The following is a 21,832-nucleotide window of genomic DNA, read 5'->3' as shown; positions in this document are numbered from 1 at the left end:
TGTTGCAGAGGGAAAAACTGGACAGCAGCTCTTGCTTTTTGGGGTGTCTGGGGGTTTATTTTACCTTCACATATGTAAGGGGTCTGTGCATTTGTATCTGGGGTCGACGAGAAGGCCAGCTCCAGGACAGGAACCTGGTCTGTTCACCTCTGTATCTCAACATGTTACATGGTGTAGCACATAGTAGGTGCTCATAAAATGAATTGAGTGCCTACTGTGTGAGTGAAATAGGACTCTGAGCTGACATTTACTCAGCCGGTATGAAATACCTGAAGGGTAGGACTAGGACTTTTCTCATGAGCTTCTCAGAGGAGGCAGGACACGAGGAGCTCTTATTGATGTCTTTCATTCAATAACTTAGAGCATCCAGGGAGCAAGCAATGTAAACTCCTGCTGTCGTGAAATATTCAGAAGCCCAACTGGAGCAGTGGGGGTAATTGTGGTGTTTTGTCCCCCATTGAGACTCCGATTCTCTGGATCTCAGGAGATGACTCCGTTACTCCATGCGCTCTCCCTGGGACAAAGGATGCCATTGACCAGACACCCCACTGGGGGCACTAGGGCTTCTGAGCTGGGATAGATAGATGCATTTGGTTTTGACAGTGACCCAACTGCAAACACTTAATCTTGCTTATTAAGATAAATTGTCTGCAAAAGAAATTTGCCTTTTAAAATGAATCCTCCCTGAAGTCCACAGTGTAAAATCCCCAGGGAATAGTTTTTCCTGCATGTCTGTCCCTCCTGCTGTATAAGTAAGCAAAGCAATACCTTCCTCTTGGGTTTCTAGAGTGGAGTGATGTGTCATAGTTCCTCTACGGTGGGAGTTGGGGATGAGAGGGCAGGGGCCACCTTTGTCTGGGATGGTAGTACTGAGAGCACAAGAAATTGTAGATTGGCGGATTATCCATCAGAAACTCAGAAGTCCCTAAATGAGTTTTGATTGATACCTACTCTACCAATGGGCAGGTTTCCTCCTACTAGGCAGTGACTAGGACAGTAATTTTAACATAAATTTAGGCCAAAGAGACTTCGAGTGGTAATCCACTGCCCTGGTCCCACATCCAGTCATGGTTCCGGTTATAGTGGATCCAAATTTGGCTAATCAAGAGTTGATGGGTTTGTTTGTTTGTTTGTGTGTGTGTGTTTTCTGAAAAGGCATCTTGTGGGTCTCAATGCAAGGCGTTTGGGGACTGGGTTGTTTCCATGTTCTTTCGTGGCCTCTTGATCTTTAGTCCTGGATATGTCATCTTTTGGGAATGATTTTTTTAATCTTCTGAGAACTTCTGGATTCAGGAGACCTGCCCTTGAAACCTTCTTAGGAAATGCTTTGGGTTGGAGTCCGGAGCCCCCTTTTCTGACATTGGCTCCATCTCCTGCTTCTTGGACTTTGCTGCTAAAGGTCCTGGCTGGGAGCCTCCTCGGCAAACTGTCCTTGGGTTCCTGGAGTCACCTCATCCCCCCGCCCCCAGAGAACAGGCCGAGCTGGGGAGTTGGCACTTCTCTCTAACCAAGGGCTGCAGAGGTTAGAGACAGGAGCGCCCAGGAATTGGGCTAAGCCAGGACCGGACCTAAGTGCCCTGTGTTCCCCTTCTCCACCCTGCGTCCTCCCTCCCTTCCTGGTCTCTCCCAGGAGCAGTCTGTGAGCCCGCCCTGGGCTGTGTCTGCTTCTGAGAGCGCCCACCCGGAGGCAGACCCGGTTCTCCTGAACCCGCCTCTCCTGTTTCATCCAGAGGAATCCAGAATAAAAAAGGGTCCTCCTTTCTAGATGATCGAGGAGGGAAGCCTTCATCCCTCCCCTGGATTCTATGGAAAGAATATTAGCAGCATTTGTGTGTGTTATTCTTTGAAGAATTGTAGGCACATGTCCTGAGGGTGATGATAAACTATGTTTTCAGCAGCGTCAATTCAGGGCTCAATGAGGGGGGGCGGTGGGGGGGGGGAGTCCAAGAAACAAATGAAGCCATTCCTGTCTACAGGGCTCTAGGTGCAAAGTGCACACAAGTATCAACTCACTTTATCCTCACAATTAGCCTCTGAGGTCCGTAAAATAGCTGTCCTCCTGTAAACATGGGGAAACTGAGGCATGGGGCATGTCAGCAGTTGGCATGCTGATATAAGTAGTAAGTGGCTCCACCCACGTCAGAAACAAGAATTCTCCAAGGTTGAGGGAGCTTCCAGCCCCGTGTTGTACCTTCTGGATAACTGGAGGTTGATATCTGGGAGCAAACCCCCACCACCACCACCACCTCTCAAAACTGCTGCTTAACACAGACAGGACTTCCTGGAAGTAGGAATGTGACCAAGATAAGCACATCTTCCCCAGGGGAACAGAATGCCCTTGGACCTCGCCCATCACCATGGAGTGGGCAGGGCTGGGGGAGGCGGGGACTGCCATGCACCGCTGCTCTGAGAACAAAGCAAGCCTGGCGTCTCGGGGAGAGCCCCGGGACGAATTCCCTAAGCTCCGCTGGAACTAGACAACCTTTCAATCCATTTAGCAAAGTGTCTGCAGTCCCCGTTTCAGGGTAGATGGAGCAATAATAAATTTGCAAAGAAAGTTAATCTGTGTCCAGAGCATTTTAGTAAATTAAAAAGGGGGTGGAGGGGCAGAAGGGGGATATATTGATTCTTGCCAACTTCTGTTTGACTTACTGTCTCCTTAATAAGTCCTCTTCAGTCTTGAGTTTTTGGATGGAATAATCAGTCGGTTAATCATTTTCCGGAAGCAGGAAAATGCACTTTAGCTAATGCAGTTCCCTTTCTTTCAGAGCCCTAATCACTTAGAAAGGCGTCCCAATTCATAACCCCACTTCCCAACCAAGAAAGCCTTTCCCACCTGCCTTCTCCCTTTATTTCCCCGGAAAACCAAGCACACCTCCCTCCCACCCTACGCCAACCTCGGACCTTTCATCTATGTTTTGTGTTTTATTTTTTTTTTAAAGCAAGTTCCCTTTTTCTGGTCACTTCCCCACATGTCCCCTCAGCAAGGGTGAGGTACTCAAGCCTCAACAAGTCATTGGCCAGAACTAGGCTCTCGGCACAGTCCGGATAGATTTTGTTATTTTTATTTAAGTGTCAGCCGAAAATGGTGGCTCTTGTCTCTCCCAGGGATAGTACTTAACAATAGCTCCATGCTGGGCATCACGCTGAGATAAACACACCCTCAGGAACGCTCACAAAGGCCCCGAGATAATTGCGAAGGGACAGTTACCGAAAATGAAGCACCAGCCCCGAGCCTCCTCCACGCCCCATCAGTAACACCATTAAAGCCGTCAGTTTGTCAGCCTACTGGAGGTATTTATGAAATCAATACACACTCCCGCAGATGGATGGCAGCCGTATTGTCCGCCGGAGAGGAGAGGCTCAATGGAAAATGAAATTAATAAAATTTATAAGCACATTGTCATGGAGAACAGATAAATTCCCTACAATCTACTGTTTTGCTCAGCTGTGGCAGGCGGGAAACCATAGAGGGGAAGGGGGGAGAAAGCTTAGCCTGGGCTCCTTAGACTTGGAGCAGGACTCGAGTATGTACAGCGAGAAAACAGTGCGCAGACACCCAGTGGCCGCCCCGCCCGAGCGCAGGATTTTGCCTGTGTGGCCGCTTTTGTGGGAAATTTCCCAGCAACTCCACCAGGTGTGTCTGCTTAAATATTGCCGTATTTTCCGGCGTATAAGACGACTTGCTTTCTCCTCTGTGTCCCACCGTCCTGCAAACCAGAACCTTCATGCAATCGTTGTTCTGTCTGTGTAGTTGGGGAACCTTAGCCTCAGAGGGGTAGTGCATTGCTGGGGTATGTGTGTGCCCCTTCTTGTCGCTTCCAAATATGGTTGGAGCAGGTGGTTCTAACCCTGTCTTGGTTCTGCTACCCACCCCGCCCCCCCCCCCCCCCGCCTGTAATGGTATACGGATCATCAGCTGTTCGCCGAGTGTGGCCTGAGTGTGGCCCAAGCGGCTGCAGGTAGCAGCCCAGCCTGGGAGGCAGAGGGCAGGGCTGGCTGTCCTGGAGACCAGCCTCTGCTCGCCAGAAAAGACTGGGCCCATTGTAGCTGCTGGAGCCTGGGGGGCGGCCCAGATGCCCGGTGGAAATTGCATTAGTTGGATGACAGGACCCTGGCCCTCTTCTCTTGGAGGCTGATGGAGAGCAGAGGCGTGGCCTCGGTGACACTGCCGACCTTTGCTGTCATCGTGGGCTTTGTTCAGCGCCCCGACTCCAGGCTGGAGCCCTGCTCATTGAATCAGGCCCAGCCGGGGGAGCCTGCAACCAGGCCCCGCGTGCATCTAAATTGACTTACATCAGTTGCAGGCCAAGGAAACTGGATTTGAGAGGGGGAGGCACCCTCTTATTCAGCCCCAGAAGCCACACGTACTCCGATCTGCACCCAACCCCAACTCTGAGCCTTGCCTTGGAGCCTAACAGGGTCCCAGACAACCCCCAAGGCTCTCCGGCACCTGCCAGTGGCTCAGAGTGTGGCAGCTCACCTCAGAGGTGGGAGAAGGCAAATGCACGCCTCGCCTCCGTGGTCTGGTTTCCCTCCTGCCCCCGTGCAAAATGTCCATCCAGAGGCCCAGGTTTTGGTGGAGGATGGTGGTCTGGCCTCTCTTTCCAGCTGTATCTGGAGCCGCCTACGGCCGTCGCTTAGGTGTCCGTGGGAATGGGCACAGGAGTGTCCCTGGGTGCACTCCGACTCTAGGACACCTGGCAGTTCAACACGTGTTTGCCTGGGGCCCAGCCCGTGCTCCCTGTAGGACAGGAAAGTTCATCCTAGTGTTTCCTAAAATAGCAGCATGGGACCGTATAGCCATCTATACAAGGGGATGATATACAGGCATTCAGAATGTTGGCATAGATGTACTGCTAATGACATGAGCAGATGTTCTCAATATAATAAGTGGGAAAGAAGTTATAACAGACTATATGCTATGAGATCATATGGGTGACATTTATATATAAATTACTCCTAATTGGTAACAGTGGTTATGTCTGGGTAGGTAAAATATTTTTTTGGCCTTAATATCTGAAGGCTTTTGTGTTCTTTTCAAAATAATGGAGAACTATAACTACAAATATGCACATGTGTGTGTATATATATATAATATATGATTGGTATATGTAGCTATAGATATACATGTATGTATGATTGATTACTCGCTGAGATCCCAGGCAGCCTGAGGTATGAGTGAAAACAAGTGCCTGTGTTTGGTCTCGCAAATACATATATATATATATATATATATATATATACATACATACATACTGGAAACAAAATGGAAAAGACTGTATGGGTCTTAGGAACGGAAACTGAGGCTCTGGGGACTCTTTAAGAGGACCTGGCAGAGGGTTTGGGTTTGAGCCAGCTTGGAGAGTTCCTTGCCCTCCCTCCTTGAAGCAGCACCTTAGCACTGCCTAAGGCGGGATGAGGTGCCAACGGGACCCCTACTTTGGATGGTTTTATGGAAATGCAATTTGAATTCATCATGCCTGTCACTAAGATGACCCAGGAGGCCCAGAAGACTCTAAGCGACAGAGATGGCCGGCCCCTGTCAGAAAATCAGGAGGCCAGCTCCATTCCCACCCCAGATGACAAAGGCAGCGGGTCCCTGAGAGATGGGAGAAGGAGAGGTGTTGACCCTGCCATGGGGGAGGGACGCGTGCGGGAGGAGGGGCAAGGGGTCGTCTCTGGGAGGTGGCAAAACAGAGAGTTGGGTGCAGTGTGTGCAACAAATAACCAGGCTTGGCTCCTGGCCTGGAGGTGCGAGACCACCCACAGAGCCCGCCCTGGAGGCGAGCGGCTCCCCCTGGTAACCATTCCAGCAAAGGCCATCTCTAAGGAACAATGCGCAGGCTTGTGGCAGCCTGGGGCCTGAGACTAAACAGTCCCCCAAACAGCCCGCACGGGGTTTTGTTATCGTAATGAGATGCAGACAGAGCCGGCCTGTGGTTAACTCGGTGCCTCTCTTCCTCTTGTTTAGAGATCTGAGCGAGAACCAGATCCTGGGCATCCCGAGGAAGGCGTTCCGCGGCATCGCCGACGTGAAGAACCTGTAAGTAATGTTTTCGCTGCTTCGCTGCAGATGTGGCTCTCAGGCCAGAGCGGGGGCAAGGGAGGGAACAACCAGGCGGTACGCCGCGCCCTGTGTGGCCTGCGCCAGGCGCCTTGGAGACACTGAGGGGTGTGCTTCAATGGTTTCCAGGGAGCACACGTCGAATGCCACAACGGCTGTATACAGTCCTGTTCCTCCTGGCTATTCGTCCCCACATACATCCCAGACCTGGGTCAGAGCCGGCCCTGCAGTATCTCTGTGGCCTGGCCTGGGCCTCAGTTCTGCTTCTCCCAATGCCACAAGTGCAATCATCTATAAAACTGGGGTGATAGCCTGGTGGGGGTGCTGATGCAGGTGAGAAAATATTTAAGTACTGCGTAGCACATAATAAATGTTAAACAAATGGGAGCCTTGATGATGATGATGATGAAGATGAGGACTGTGGCGGTAACGATTTAACGGGAACCTGGAAGACAGAGACAGATCCAGTTCGCTAGGTGCTTGGATAAGTTGTTGTTTTAATTTGAAATAATTGTTGATTCACAGGAAATTGCACAAAATGGTAGACAGGTCCATGTGCTGTTTCACCCAGCTTTCTCCCGGTGGTGGCATCTTACATAACTACAGTGTAATATCTAAACAAGGAAACTGATGTGGGTATATTCCACCGACCTTATTCTTCAGATTCCACAATTCTACACGTACCCATTTGTGTGTGTGTGTGCACGCACACACGTGCAGTTCTGTGTAACTGTGTCACATGCCTATCCTTGTGCCCATGGCCTCACTCCATGCAGGGCGGTTCCGTTGCTGCGTTTTGAACTTGCCTGATAGCCTTGGTCATTTCCTACCCAGCCTCCACTGCGTGCTGCTGTCAGCGTCTCCTCGCCCTCAGAAGGAGTGTGCCTTCTGAATGCTCTTCCCGCCCCACTGTGTCCATGTTGGCAGGACCTGAGTGTGGAGAGGGCACAGAGGGCTGGCTTGTGTGGGCCTTCCTGCCCCGGCCTCCTCCTCAGGCCCACATTCAACCTGAGAAGTCTTGAGGGAGGATTTTTAAACTACTTTCGCTGTCTCTGTTCCCTATAAGGATGGTAGGGATTTGAGGGAACTGGGAAGGTGAGGGTGGCTTCCAGGTAGAGGCGACCTCCTCCCCCGACTGCTGGGAAGTTGGCCAGAAGCTTTCCATGTTAAACATGCAAAGCACACAAGAGGGCAGAGGAGTGTCAGGGTGAAGGGCACAGAGGGCAGGGAGGACTTTGCAAGGGGAGCCCACACCGGAGGCTGCCCACCGCTTTGTCCGGTCGCGTATGCCCAGGGGCAGGAGAGGGCGGGCGGAGCAGACAGCCTCAGAGAAGGTGACTCAGCATCGTGTGCATAAACCAAAGTGAGCGGCTGTGCTAACGAGTCCCAGAAAGGAAGCCAGGAGGGGAAGTAGAGCCCCTCTAGCCCCCCAGGTCAGCCTGAGAACCCTGAGGCCCAGAGAAGGGCGGCACCGAACTCAAGATCAGCCAGCTTCTTGGAGTTCGAGCCCAGATTAATATATTACATATATAAAGTGGTCTATCTGTCGGATCTCATGGCTCTAATTTTAAACGGGCCAGTTGAACAACCAAAAAACACCCAAACCATGGTGATGTATAAACAGGGCTGTGTAATTCCCGCTGCATTTCTGATTCTTGAGAAAGTGGTTAAATCTCACAGTGGGCCTCAGTGGTATCTGAGGGCTTGGGGTTTGGTATCTGGGGACTTGGGGTTTGGTATCTGGGGACTTGGGGTTTGTTGTTGTTTTCCGGAAACATCTTTAACCTCACAGAGGCCTCGGGAGCGCAAAGATCCGAGCTTCTGCAAGCACCGGCTCCCGAGTCCCCCGGGAGCTGCCGTCAGGCCTCCTTCCCGGCCACGCAGAAGTGTGTCACTCGGGGCCTGAGCCTTGATGATCTCTGGTTTATCCCCGGGGTCAGCATGTGGTCCTGGGGGAGAGGGGAGGGGAGTAAACTCACCGCTTAAAGGATGAATTAATCAGCAGAACGGACGACGGATGGGTCACCTGACACCTCTCCTCAGTTCGGTCAGCACACATTTGTTGGCCAGAACCTATAAGTCGCAGAAGGGTAATTCATGTTCTCAGGTAGAACTGGGGGCAAGGAACACGGGCAGACAAGAAAGTGTCCTGTGATTTAACAACCCGAGTGAACAGTGGCAAATGAGCGGCTACGCATAGTAACGGGCTGTCAGAGCTCAGAGGAGAAAATAGCGTTGGGTAGCACCGCTCGTATCACGGCTTTGGGGCCTGAGAGATTGATGTCTGATTCCCAGCTGTTCTGTGCAGCAACCTTAAGCCCATTACTTGCCACTTCTGAGCCTGGATTTCCTCCACTGTACAATGAGGATAAGAATTGTACTTCATCTCCTGGAGTTTTTGTGAAGATTAATAAAATAATGCGTATGAATAACTTAGTGCTATGCGTGGCACATGGAAGTTATTTAGAGAGTTCTAGCTACTACTGTATTCCTTCGTTGTTATAATTGTAAAGACGTTAGTTGGGCCTGAACAATGATTGGAATTCACAGCATAAACGAGGCAAACAGTGTGTGGAAAGTGTGGAGGCAAAGCTGTGTGAGGGGTGCCTCAAGGACACAGACAGAGCCGTCTGGTGGGAGTGGGGTGCTTATGAGGCAGAATAATAGGTGATGAGGTTAGGAAAAAAGAGGAGGCCAGGTGGCTGAGCCTCGCCTGCAAGGAGTGTGAACTTGAGATGCAGATGCTAAGAGTTTGGCTGGCTTTTGGCGGGGATAGGCCGTGATGAAGTCGTTGGCTATGTAAGAGACACCTAGGACAGGAGGAGGTGGAAAGGGGAAAGGCTGCGCTGGAGGTGGGGCTGGAGTTCAACATGAGGGATCAGGGCTGGCACACGGGATGGAGCCGTCAGAAGTGAAAGGAGGAATCCGTGGGGGCCAACTCAACAGAGCTGTCAAACAGTGAGTTACGGGCGCCAGGGAAAAAGATGCAGAAAGCGATGCGCTACCGGCTGTGACAACACAGAGAATGATGGCAGGTTCTCGCAGTCATTCATCCATGCAGCCGTCAGAATATTCTTCTGAGCCTATTAAATGCCAGTTCGGGGGAAACCTAAGGTGAAGTATATAGATCTGTGAGCTCCGCCTCCTTGGAGCTTCCAGTCCACGGAGATTGGAAAGTGAGGAGGGAGAGCCAGGCTGGAGGAGCAGGAGTTGGGCGTGGAGTGATGTCACGTCCTCCGTGGACAGTGTGTGCTCAGAAACTCCGGGCCGACGTGCCATCCGGTTCCTGCTGGTCTACAGGCCGCAGCTTCCATGAGTTTAATAAGAGGGAGTCCAACTAAATAACCTTACAGTCGTGAGAGAAAAGGTCATGCGGGTAATTAGAGATATCGGATTGGAGCTGAGGAGCCAGTTCAAAGAGGGGAACATCTGATAATTGAAGTTGTGCATTTAGATCTGTATCCGTACATGTAAAATGGGAAAGGCTTTGCAGAAATTACGTCTGTATGAACCCTGTTAGGGAAGCACTGCCTGTCCTACTAGACCTCAGCTGCCCACAGGCAGATTGTCTTACGCGTGATGAGTGGCAACTGTTAAATCCCAGGAATGCCCATCCCCTCATCAGTCTGTTCGAGAACCAGCTCCCAGGCCCGCCCTCCCCTGCCCCGGTGTGAGCTGGGACTATTACTTAAGTAATAGGAGTAGAAGATACATTATTGGACAATCGGGTTGTGAAGTGACTGCAGTTGGGCCTGTCCATGATTCCATGTGCTTCATTAAGAGGAGAAAATCCGCCCGGTGTGGCTCAGTGGTTGAGGGTTGACCTATGAACTAGGAGGTCATGGTCCGATTCTCGGTCAGGGCACATGCCCAAGTTGCAGGCTCAGTCCCCCGTGTGGGGCTTACAGGAGGCAGCCGATAAATGATTCTCTCTCATCATTGATGTTTCTCTCTCTCTCTCTCTCTCCCTCCCTCCCTCCCCCTTTTTCTCTGAAATCAATAAAAATATATTTTTTTCAAAAGAGGAGGAAATCTAGGACTTGCTACTTTTTGTAACTTCGTCATCGTGACATGGATTTTCTTTGCTTGCCCTCACATTCCCCTTCAAGGAGGAAGCGTCTGTGATGTCCCCATTTCCCAGATGAAAGGATTCCGTTTCAATGGGCGGTGCAATTTGCTAAAAGTCAGCAGACACCAGCGGGCCTAGGCCTCCCCGCCGAGCCGGCCCTCAGTGGTACGCCCGACCATCTTTTGGACTCTGCATTGAAGTGTCTGTGCACACAAATCCCTCCTCACTCAGCCATGCCAGCAGCAGGAAGAATGGGTGGTAACCAGGGGCTGCTAGCGAGCGGAGGTCTGACTCACAGAGGCAGGTAGGCAAGCGCACGGCTCTCAGCAGAGCGAGAGAAAGGACGCAGGCGCTGGGACCCTGTGGGAGTGTGGAGCCACCCTGCACACTGGTGCTGAGAGGACGGGACACCCTGCCCCTGGGCAGTGCAAGGAACCCCCTAATTGCTTCCTGCTTCTCCAGAGAAGAGAGAGAAAGTAATTAGCTGGAGACACCTCTCTGCAGTTACTAAAGGGTGACTTTATGGGATGGTCCCACTCTGCTGCTGCCTGGAAGGGAGAGACGGGTGTATTTACAGTAAAGAGACAGGCAGTTCAATGAGCAGATTGATCTGGAGGAAGAGCTGCTTGGAGAGACTGGCCTGTGGATAGCCCAGGGTTGGGGAACATCGGGCCCACGGGCCATATAAGGCCCGAGAAATCATTTGGTCCCGCCCTGCCAAGGCATTAGGGGTGAGTTAATGAAGTGTGTGACCAAATACATCAAGCTCATTTTAAGTTGATAAATTGGTATGGCCTGTGAATGATGTTATAAATATCCAAATGGCCCTTGGCAGAAGAAAGGTTGCCCACCCCTGATAGACCAACCTTCAACAACCCGTCTTACTGCTGTGTGTAAACGCTGTGGAAGGTGCCATAACAGACAAAGGCACAGCAAGAAAGAAGCGAGAAGGAGAGATAGAAGAGGTGGGAGGGCGGGGAGGGGAGGAGAGAATCAGAAAGACAGAGATAGGGAGGAAATTAATTGGGCCGGAGGCAGTGATGACAAGCCACAGTCCAGCCAAGCACAATAGGAAAAAAGCAAAAACCTGTATAGATGGTTGTTGTTTGGATTTTTTATGTCCCTTTGGCCTGTCTTCCTCAGCAGTTGTGCTTTCCTGTTTTTCGGTTTCCATTTGCCAGGACTCGGTAGGACATGCATTCCAGAAGGGAAAATCAATAGCCCTGTCCCTGGCAGCGCGCAGAATTCGGAATTGACGGTTTCAGCACAGGCTGGGCAGGCGGCCTTTGTGTTCCCTAGTTTGTCTGCGTTGCTGCACTGCCCTCCCGCTTCCTGAGATGAATGAGGGCCGTCTCCGCCCCAGGGAGCAGGCAGTGAGCTTACGTGAGGCTGAGGGAGGTGTGGGGAGGGACACGAAGCACCCGTTCCATTGGCAACATCTCCATCTGCTGATCTCAGCAGCCATTCCTTCTGTCCCTGCACCTGGGCCAGTGCTCACTCCCCTGGCCCTGCCCTGCAAGGCGGCACGTGGGTCCTCTCTCAGCGCATCATGCTTCCCGTGCGCCACTTCATCCCTTCACACACCAAGCTCCTTCCTGCCTCAGGGCCTTTGCACGTGCTCTTTCCTTTGCCTGGGACCTGCGAAGCCCTCAGGCCTCTGCACAGCTGGCTCCTTCTGATCCTTCAGATGTCAGCTCAATGTTGCCTCCTCCCCAGAGTGGCCTTCCCTGACCCATTTAGAGCAGCTCCCAGCACCCGCTGCCTCTCCTCTCTCCCCCATTGCCCAGTTATATTTCAGAATGAACGTGTGTACACAGGGACCCTGCCTGCCTCAATCACTGTGGAATCCCCAAACAGTTCAGCGGAGAATGAGGCAGACTAAAAAAATAGAAGGAATGTATTTATCCTTTCATTCCTCAAGTGTTTGCAGTCGGCCTATTACATACAAGAAATCATGTGCAATTGTTAAAGTGTTTAACATGGAGGTAATATTATAGACAGAATAAAGCACCATCCTTGTGCTCGGAGGACTCACAGACAGTCAGTGGGCAGGTGCAGGACACTGTGGGAAGTCCGGGCAAAGTGGGCAAGCCCAGAGGGACAGGCCTGACGCAGGCTTCACTCGGGAAGTGACATGAGGTTGGGTCTTGAGGGATGAGCAGGAGTTTTCCCAGGGGAATAGCATTCCAGGGGGAAGCACCAGCGCGTGAAGAATCACCAATCTGTGCCAAGGCGCAGAGGCGCAGGTGTGAGTTGCCAGGGAGTCAGGCTGGAGCGCAGCGAGCAGGAGAGGCGGTCGTGTGTGCAGATCTTCAGAGATTATGGGGCCTGAATCCGGCAGGCAAAGTGCAGCTAAGAGCGTATGTCTAAAGACAGAGACCTGCGGAGAAAGCCGACAGGGGCCTGAGCGGGCGGGTCCGTGGAGGGCCTGTCACAGGGCCGATCAGGCCGGGGCAGAGGCGGCCTTCAGCAGGAGGTACCTGTCCAGGCCGAGGCCCCGGGAACAGGGCCTGCTCTCCTGGTGAGAGCCGTGCTGCATCTTGGAGGAGGGGCTAGGGAAACTGCCCCCGGAGGCACACAGGCTCACTCACCGCCCTCCCGGGCAGCAGGCTCTCCGGCCTTGCCCCTCTGCACTCCTGGCTGAGCGCGTCGGGCTCGCAAGCGCTGCTGGAGGAAGTCAGACTGGCCCCCACTCTGCTACGAGCCACCCAAACAAGCCACCTACAGAAAGGGGTCCTGCCGGCCTGCCCGCCTCTCCCTTTCCTCCCTCCTCCCCTCCCTCCCTCCCTCTCTTCCTTCTTCCCTTCTATTTTTCCGTTCTTCCTTCCACACATCATCATCGAGTCCTGACCCTTGCCAGGCCCAAAGCAAGTCCTAGAAATAAAGAGACGAATAAGACACATCCCTGCTCTTGAGAAAGGTCATCTGCAGAGGGAGGCAAACAGGTGCGCAAAGAGCGTCTGTAATCTCACGGACGCTCGTCTAGAGCACGCGCCTCCATCCGCCCCACGGCCCGCGTGCAAGTGCTCAGCAATGCTAGTGGGCTCTCTAACGTAGATCCCTGAAGGGAGAAAACGAGCAGAAGAAACCAGGCTCCCTTCGTCTGGACAAGGCATGAGAGTGTTACCCAGAGGCAAGGAGGTGCTGGGGGCGGTGCCCCGCCCGGAGGCGGGCCTAGGACGGAGGTTGTACCGGGACTGGCGGGATCCCTTCCTGCCCAGCTGTCTTTCTCCTCCAACAGCCTGCAGGCTGCATACGGGAAGAGCGCAGGTCTGACTTGCTCACTGTTTTATTTGCAAGAGTGAGTCCTGTGCCTGGGACGTAGCAGTCACTCAATAAACGATGAATAAAGGAAGAAGCGGGTGACTTTCAGAACAAGGAGACCCAGCGCTTAGAGAGCAGCAAACGCGAATGAAAGAACAGGTTGTGTCCAGGCGCGAAGACGGGGAAAAGCCGAGCAGCAGGAGCCGCCCAGGGAAGCCTTCGTGTTTTCCTCAGGATAACGGAGACCGTCGCTCTAGCTCCGGCACCAGAATGTATTATCTGGGGCGTTTTTATTTGTAGACCAAAATCTTTTAACTTATCGCAGATATTCAACCCCTGTGAGCACGAATTCCACAGTAAGCAAGGGGTTTAAAAACAGGCGTGTACAATAGACTCCCCATTTTTCCTGCACCCCTACAAGACGATGCGGTGATTCTGGGCCCCTTAGAGCTGGGCTTGGTGGTCTTTTGAGACACCCACCATCAGACCGGGCTTTTGCCTGGAGATTTTTAACTCCCAAGAGGAATGAAAGGGGCGTAAGGAGAGGGGAGGTGAATAGCTCAGTGGAGGAAGCTCTTTGAGACGCTAGTGACTATTGATGTTCTGATTCTCTACCGCCTTGCAGTCCATATAGTGCAGTGATTATAAAAGTGTGCGTTTTGGAGTCAGACTTGAATTTTATTTATTTTTTATCCAAGCTTTGCTGTGTATGACCTTTGTGTCTTCGGGCAAATTGCTTAACCTTTCTGAGCCTCAGTCTCCTGATCGATAAAATGGAGAAAATGCTAGTGAGGAGCAAAACATGTGTGAATAATAATACTTTGCAGTTTGCCCAGAGCCTTCATATATATTATCTGGTTTAATTCACACAATAGCCTTGCCAGATCATTAGAGGGAGGGTTATTGGCCTTTAGATGTAGATGGGGAAGTTGAGGCTCAAAGAAATTCAGGGACTCTCTCCCAGGACTGCAGAGCTGGTCAGTGACAAGGCGAGGACGGCCTCGCGGGACGCGTCCGGCTCCCAGCCAGTGCTCCTCCGTGTGGGCAGCCAGGGAACCTCTGAGGTTTGGGGGTGGGGAGGGAGGTTATGGCAACAGCATGTGCAGGTCGGCGGGCAGGGCGGGAAGAGCGCTTCAGGCTCAGCACCAGCCAGGACCCCAGGCAGGAGCAGCTGACATGGTCCCGGTGGGAAAAGCGTTCTGAGAAGACCATCAGCACTGTCTGAAAGTGTGAGTTCTTTATTATTACTATTAATTGACTTTGTTTTGTAGAGCAGTTTTAGGTTTCTGGAAGAATTGAGCAGGAAGTACCGAGTTCTCGTATATACGCCCCCTCCACCCCAATACAGTTTCTCCTTTTACTAACTTCTTGCATTAGTGCGGTGCATGTGTTACAGTTGATAAACCCATGTGGATCCAGTTTAACTAAGGGTCATCGTTTGCATTAGGGCTCACTCTTGGTGTGGTACCTCCTGTGGGTTGTGCAAATGTGTAATGACGTGTGTCCACCATTGTAGTAACACACAGAGTGGTTTCACTGCCCTGAGAAGTCCCTGTGCGCCAGCCACCAGCCCTCCCTCCCTTCTTCGAAGCCCTAAAGCAGGCTTTTAAACATACAGGTTAAAGCCCCCATCCCTACAGTCCTTAATAGCTTACATTTATTCCGTCTTGCAGACTCCCACAACACGATCCTCTTTTTTCTGCTTTGAGAGAGGGTAAGTGTAAGTGCCAGAGAGCAGATCGGCAGGAAGCCCGGAGCATCTCCTGCTTCCCCATCCGTGGCCTCGGGTCTGAGCATCAGAATTTCTTCTCCTTCAGAGAAGACTGTGGTTCAGAGAACCTGCCCGGCCTGGAGTTGTGTGTAAATGCCACATAAATTCTGAGGATGTTTAGATTAAGTACTCAGATTCCCCAGTCCAGCTGTCTGGAGTCAAACCCTGGTTCTTAGCATCTGTATTTATAAAAGTCTAAGCAACTGTTCAACCATTCGACCATTCGATTGGTAGCTATGATGTGCACTGACCACCAGGGGGCAGACACTCCGACCAGTAGGTTAGCTCGCTGCTGGGGTCCAGCCGATCAGGATTAGGCAAGATGGGGCCGGACATGCCCTGGACGAATCTGTGCACCGGGCCTCTAGTTTATGTGATAAGCAATTACATAACTCTTTCTTAGCCTCAGTTTCCCCATATGTTAAGCAGAAATAATATTACCCTCCTCGTGGTGTTGTGATGAAGATTAAGGATAAATGTCACCGTTGCTGCTTCTGTTCCATCTGTGAGGATTAATTTGGCTCAGGTTGCGACAGCTAACAGACTGAAGCGTCCCTTCCTAGACAAATGCATGCCCAAAGACAAAGGTTACACACAGAGTTCTGGCTCCCAGGCATCCCCAGCTCTCACGTGTGTTTAACTTCATCGCGCCTTCTCCTCTTTCTTCCGGTGGGGCTGTCCTGTTCTGGTTTATGGCTTGTAATAGGCCAGGTACAAGGCCAGTCAGAGATAAAGAAAGTGTGCTTTCCCCACCCCGTTCCCACCCCGGGCCCGTCCTCCTGTCCCCATCAAGGCACAGGAAGTCCCAAAAGAGCCAGGCGTCCTGGGTCCAGTCCCAGCTCTGCCGTTAACTGCTGCCTAGGGGTGGCAGGCCGAATAATGCCCCTCCCGAAGGTGTCCACACCCTGATCCCTGGACAGGTTGGCCGTGTACCTTGCATGGCAAAAGGGACTTTGCAGATGGGATTAAATTAAGGATCTTGAGCTGGAGGGAGAGATTATCCTGGATTATTCAGGTGGACTCAGTGTAATCTGAAGAAAGAGGCCATGCTGGCCCTGGCTGGTTTGCTCAGTGGTTAGAATGTCGGCCCACAGACCCAAAGGTCTTGGGTTCGATCCCTGGTCAAGGGCACGTACCTCGGTTGCATACAGAAGGCAACCAATGACGTGTCTCTCTCACCAATTAATGTTTCTCTCTCTTCCCTCCTCCTCCCTCTCCTCTACTCTCTCCTCGGGTAAGAAAGAGGACGAGTGGAAGCCAGGGGAGAAAAGGCCACAGGCTGCCGAGAATTAGGACAGAACCTCTCCTGGAAAAAGCAGGGAGACAGATGCTCCCCGAGAGCTCCCAACAGAGCACAGCCCTGCCCACAACTTGGCTTGAGCCCAGGGAGACTGACCTAGGACCTGGGGCCTACAGGCCGCTAAGAAAGTGCATTCTCATTGTTGTAAAGCCACTACATTTGTGGTGCTTGTTATAGCATCAATAAGAACCAGATACCGATATTGCCCTCAGGCTGCCACTTAACCTCACGGTCTTCATTTCTTCATGGTAAAGTAAGTCACTGACGTGTGGTGATCAGTGGATTTCAGTTTGTATTCTGAGAAACTTCAGTGCTTCAAGAACCCACAAGTGAAAAGTTACTTTTCAATCACCATCAAGTCTTAAATAGCCTCTGTCAGGCAGTAGGGCTCACCTTGAGATTTTGTGTAGCAGAGTCCTATTTAAACAAGCAAACAGCCCTAGCCGGTTTGGCTCAGTGGATAGAGTGTCAGCCTTCGGACTCAAGGGTTGCAGGTTTGATTCCAGTCAAGGGCATGTTCCTTGGTTTCGGGTACATCCCCAGTAGGAGGTGTGCAGGAGGCAGCTGATCGATGTTTCTCTCTCATCGATGTTTCTCTCTCATCGATGTTTCTAACTCTCTATCCCTTTCCCTTCCTCTCTGTGGAAAATCAATAAAATATATAAAAAATAAAAATAAAAAATAAACAAACAAACAAGCTGGAATAGGCAGCTAATCTGTCAGGTCCCTGGGCATTTGTAAAGTGTGATAACTCCATGAGACCATCTCCCATCAGGGAGGAGCTAGGCTTTGTCATTGAGACAAACTCAGCAGCAGAATCAAGTCCCCAGGCACAAGCACGTGAACCCAAGTTACTTCTAAAGGCCACGATCGGTTCTCAGGTTCTGTGTCTGCCAGGACCACGCCCTAGCCAGACAACGACGTCCCCACCGGGTAAGGTTTGGTTTCCACAGCGCGTGGCACGTGGTCCAGCAGCAGATCTGAGTGTTACACCTAACTAGCATTTCACTATGGACGTTTGCACCTTTTTTCCTGCTCTTAGAGGTAGCACCATTTCCAGGCTCAGCATCTTAAACTCTAAGATCCCTCTAAAGTCCATAATGTAACCTGAATTGCTCATATCTATCCCCCATCCCTCACCCCCACAAAGAATAGCAGGGACTGTCTCAAGAAAGGAATAGCAGCCTCAGACAGACAGACACTCATTCTTCTCAGTAGACGAAAAGATCTTACAGAGCCCGGGCCATGTGCCAGCCACAGTTCTCATTCATTCCTACCTATCATCTCATTTAATCCTCATGACGGCAAGTTTGCAGCTGCTACACCCGAGGCACAGAGCTGTGAAGTGCTTCGCCCAGGATCACCTGCTAATCGGGCAGAGCAGGGATTTGAACCCAGAGAGGTGAAATCTAGAACCTGTAACCACCATGCAATGCCGCCTAAACTTAGGAAAGCATTTAATGAAAACCAAAAACCGTGGACAAAATCCCACCTCCAGACAAGTTTTATTTCCTTTTTCTAGGGGGGGTTCAAAAATCAGTAATTTTACTTGAAACATCTGGACTTCCCGCTTCCCTGGGAAAATCCGTGGTGTTACCCCCGAGCGCTCGATCCTGCGTGGCAACAACAGAGCGGAGCCGAGCTGCCTGGTCCTCTCAGGCCCGGCGAGTGCTCTCCGGTCCCCGCAGGCCTGCCTCTCCGGTCCCCGCAGGCCTGCCTCTCCGGTCCTTCCAGCTCCAGAGAGTCCCGTGGCCTCACAGAGCACCTGAGAGGAAGCCTCCCCCAGAGAGAGCCCCGACTCCAGCACAGCAGCTGCGGCTTCTTCCTGGGCTTTGCTGCGCGGGTACCCCGCTTCCTCCCTGAGCCTTCGTTCCCTTTTCAGGGAAATGAGCCTGATTGGCCATTAACTAAGCCATACATTTTCATGGAGGCGTTAAATGAGATGACAAGTGGAAAGGACTGAAGATGGAGGGTGTCACAAAGTAGATGCTCAATAAACATTAATATCCTGCACCCCGTCCTATCACATCCTCTCACCTGCATTGGCGCAGAGGTTAGTGCACACCGGCTCTACTGGCGTATGGGACTGCAGGAGAGGAAGTGGGTCTGGGGGGTGTTGTTGGGTTGTCTTGGGGGGGGTTCTCTCTGATCCGGTATATTGCAGGCAACCCCTTCAATAAGGGACTGTAAACGCATATACTGCAAGTCGACAAATGAGAGTTGGACTCCGCCCGAGTCCTGTTCGCAAGTACCAGAGAGTGGTGAGAGCCGTGGCTAAAGGGACCGGCCGTGCTGCTGGCTCCAGCAGATGCACGAGGCCCAGCTTTCACAACTGTTTTTTCATGTTTCTAAAAGAAGCAAGTTACGAGTTCTCTGTGAAATCATCTGATTTCGAAATGTTGGCATCTAGCTCACCATCTTTTTCAACACTGAGTATCCACACGGTGCCGGCGAAATCACACCACCTCTGGGGCAGGTTCAACCGCAGGCCCCGACGTGGATGCTGCCTCCCGCTCCCCGGGGAGAACCTGCCGCGGGAACGGGAGAGGATGGAAGGTGCTGGTGGGTTTCCCGAAGCCCCATGTGTCAATCATCTGGTCCTTGCTAGTGTGTTGGAAGGTTGCTAATGATTTGAGGCCAAATACGCTGTCAGGAACGGGGTTTGCAGCATCAGAATATGGCCCGGCCTATCCCGGGAGAGGGTGACTTTGCCATGCTTCTTTCAAAGTCACAGCCCAGCGGCCGTCGTCACTGGAGTGTCCCGAAGCCTCCACATCCCGAGGGGCGGACACGTTCTTTACCTCGGCTCGCGGTTATTCATTTGGACAGATAGAGCTGCACGTGCTGAGTAAACAGCCAGTGTGTCTCCGCTGCCCCCGGCATCGGCGCGACCCGTCATCGACCGCCTGTTCTTTGAAAACCGGCCAGCGTCGGGAGCTCCCAAGTCCCACAGCCCCCTTCCTTCCTCTCTGCCTGGCCCGCCCTAGAATTCCCCTCCACGTGCTTTTTAAAGTAATCCTTGTAAAAGTGATCATCGCGGTGTTTCCTTGTGGCACGGGCAGTGTTTCCCAGACGGGATTTGAAGACCACCTGCTTCTCAATCTCCCGGGCCTCATTAAGAACACAAGCCCTGCGTCCTGTCAGTGACTGCACCGGTCTTAATTTCCGGTCGAGGAGCAGGACTTGGCACTTTTAACTCGATCCTCGGCCGACTCCATACCCTTGGGGGACCCCTGGCAGGCGGAATCAGGACTTTGGCGTTGAATGAGGGGCATCTGGCTTGAGCAAGTTGCTAATTTCTCCAAGCTTGGCTGTTTTCATGGAAACTAAAGGTAGTACCTACGTTGGGAAATGTTTGTAGAGCAGTTAGCATGGAGCACTTCCAGTGTTCGTTCTTATTATTATTTAATTTAATTCTGATACCAGCCCAGTGGAATAAGTGGGATTATCTGTCCTTTAAAGGTAAGAAAGTTAGACTCCGCAAGGCTAGTTTGCCAAGACCACACAGCAGAGAGCCGAAATTTGAACCAGCGTTAATCTGACCCAAACTGTTAACTATTCTTAAAACAATAGTAGGAAATTCATCTGGAATTGCAAGGGGAGTTGGGGGCCTGGAGGATTAAAGAAACCTGGCCGTGTGTGCCAAGCAAGGGCCTCCGGGCCACGCAGGCTGGGGCCGGGGCTCCCGCGGGCTCCCTCTGTGCCTGTGTTGCTCTTAATTTGTCGGCCCCTCAGAACGCTGGCAGAGGCCTGGAGACGGGGAGGCCGCCCGGGGAGGAAGGCCTGAGCACAAGGCTTCCCTTTCAGTTACTTTGGGGCCTTTGTTCCCCCGGACAGTGGAGGGTGGGGGACCTCTGGTTTTCCTTGGAACCTTTCTGGGGTGCCTCACTGTGCGCGCCCTGCGTGCTGTGGTTGGCTCTGGCCCAGCTTTCAGCTTGTGCTGACTCCGCTGTCCCCGGCAGGGCGGTGAGAGGGTCGCCATGAGGGCGAGGCTAGTTGAACCCACACTCTTGTAGGGACAGAGAAAGGGGCGTCGTAAAACAGAGAGGCCAACACTCCCAGTGCTTCCTCAGACTTGCTGACTCCACTCCGCCAGCTGCTCCACCTGCGGCTGGGCTGGGCGGCAAGGTGACGCCCGCTCCTGACTGTTAGGAATGAAAACACAGTTTCACACAAGGAATTCAATGTGAAGGATTTATCCAATATATCGTTAAGATTTCTAAAAATCAGATTTTCAAACCACATGTTCCCATTTATTAAAAAACATAAAATAAAAGGTACATTTTAAAATGTGAATATATATGTATACTTGCATGGAAAATAAAGTCCGAAGGACACAAACCAAGATGCTAACAAAGATTAACTAACTGGTAGGAATTAGATGATTTTAATTTTTTTTAACTTTGTCGAGGTGTGCTCTGCCTACCATAAAATATGCCCATTTTAACTATACAGTTCGGTGCGTTTGAAAGCATGTAGTCATGTAATCCCACCCCAGGCCTCGACCCAGCCACCCCAGGCTGCCCTGTCACTGTGTGTTGCCTGTGGACCTGGTTCATATACAGGGTCTCATACAGCATGTTGTCTTATGTTGTCTCGCTTCTTTCCCTCGGCATAATATCGTGAAATGCATCTTAGTTTGCATTGTCTGTCAGTTGTTTGTTCTTTCTGATTGTACGGACATAGTGCAATGCCTTCCCTGCTGATAGGCATTTGGGTTGTTTCCAAATTCTTATTATCCTTTATAATAAAAGTGTAATATACTAAGTGTCCAACCAATTGGTCGACCACTCGACCAGTTGTTGTGACACGCACTGGCCACCAGGGGCCAGACGCTCCAACCAGTAGATTAGCTTGCTGCTGGGGTCCGGCTGATCGGGACTGGGCGAGAAGGCCGGACACTCCCTGGAACCCTCCCACAGTCCCTCCCCAGTCAGCCGGCCACCACAGGCCCGATCAGGACTGGGCAAGACAGCCCCAATGGGCCCGGATTGCCAGCCAGGCCGAGGGACCCCACCCGTGCATGAATTCATGCTCCAGGCCTCTAGTTGTGAATAAAATTGCTATGGACATTCACTTAGGTTTTCATTTGTCTTGGGTAAATACCTAAGAGCGATTTTTCTTTAGTTTGCCTGTTTTCCAATATTTCTACAGTGAACATACATTACTTAATGGCCACAAATACCAGAGTCAGGAGAACCTGTCCCATGGCCCGTTGTTTTAGGAAGCCGACAGGAGTCGGGAAGAAAGCCTTCCTCAGCAGACTGGCCTTGGCCGTCCTGGTTCCAGGCAGTGCACCCACCTTCCCCACCTGAAATTTAGCTGTGATTACTGAGATTTCTTTTCCTGGGTGCTGGGCAA

General features: G+C 51.7%; 1 protein-coding gene across 1 annotated transcript in view; it reads left to right on the top strand.

Annotated features, from left to right (window-relative positions):
• SLIT3 (slit guidance ligand 3) overlaps window positions 1-21,832 on the top strand; it is a 536,028-nt gene that overhangs the window by 365,750 nt on the left and 148,446 nt on the right. The window contains exon 5 of the mRNA XM_079771932.1: window positions 5,975-6,046. Within this exon, the coding sequence (XP_079628058.1) occupies window positions 5,975-6,046 (72 nt within the window). The remainder of the gene's footprint in view (window positions 1-5,974; window positions 6,047-21,832) is intronic.

The sequence above is a fragment of the Cnephaeus nilssonii genome, assembly GCF_951640355.1.
Source record: "Cnephaeus nilssonii genome assembly, chromosome: 5".
In the NCBI taxonomy this organism is placed as follows: Eukaryota; Metazoa; Chordata; class Mammalia; order Chiroptera; family Vespertilionidae; genus Cnephaeus; species Cnephaeus nilssonii.
This window is presented reverse-complemented; position numbering and strand designations above follow the sequence as displayed.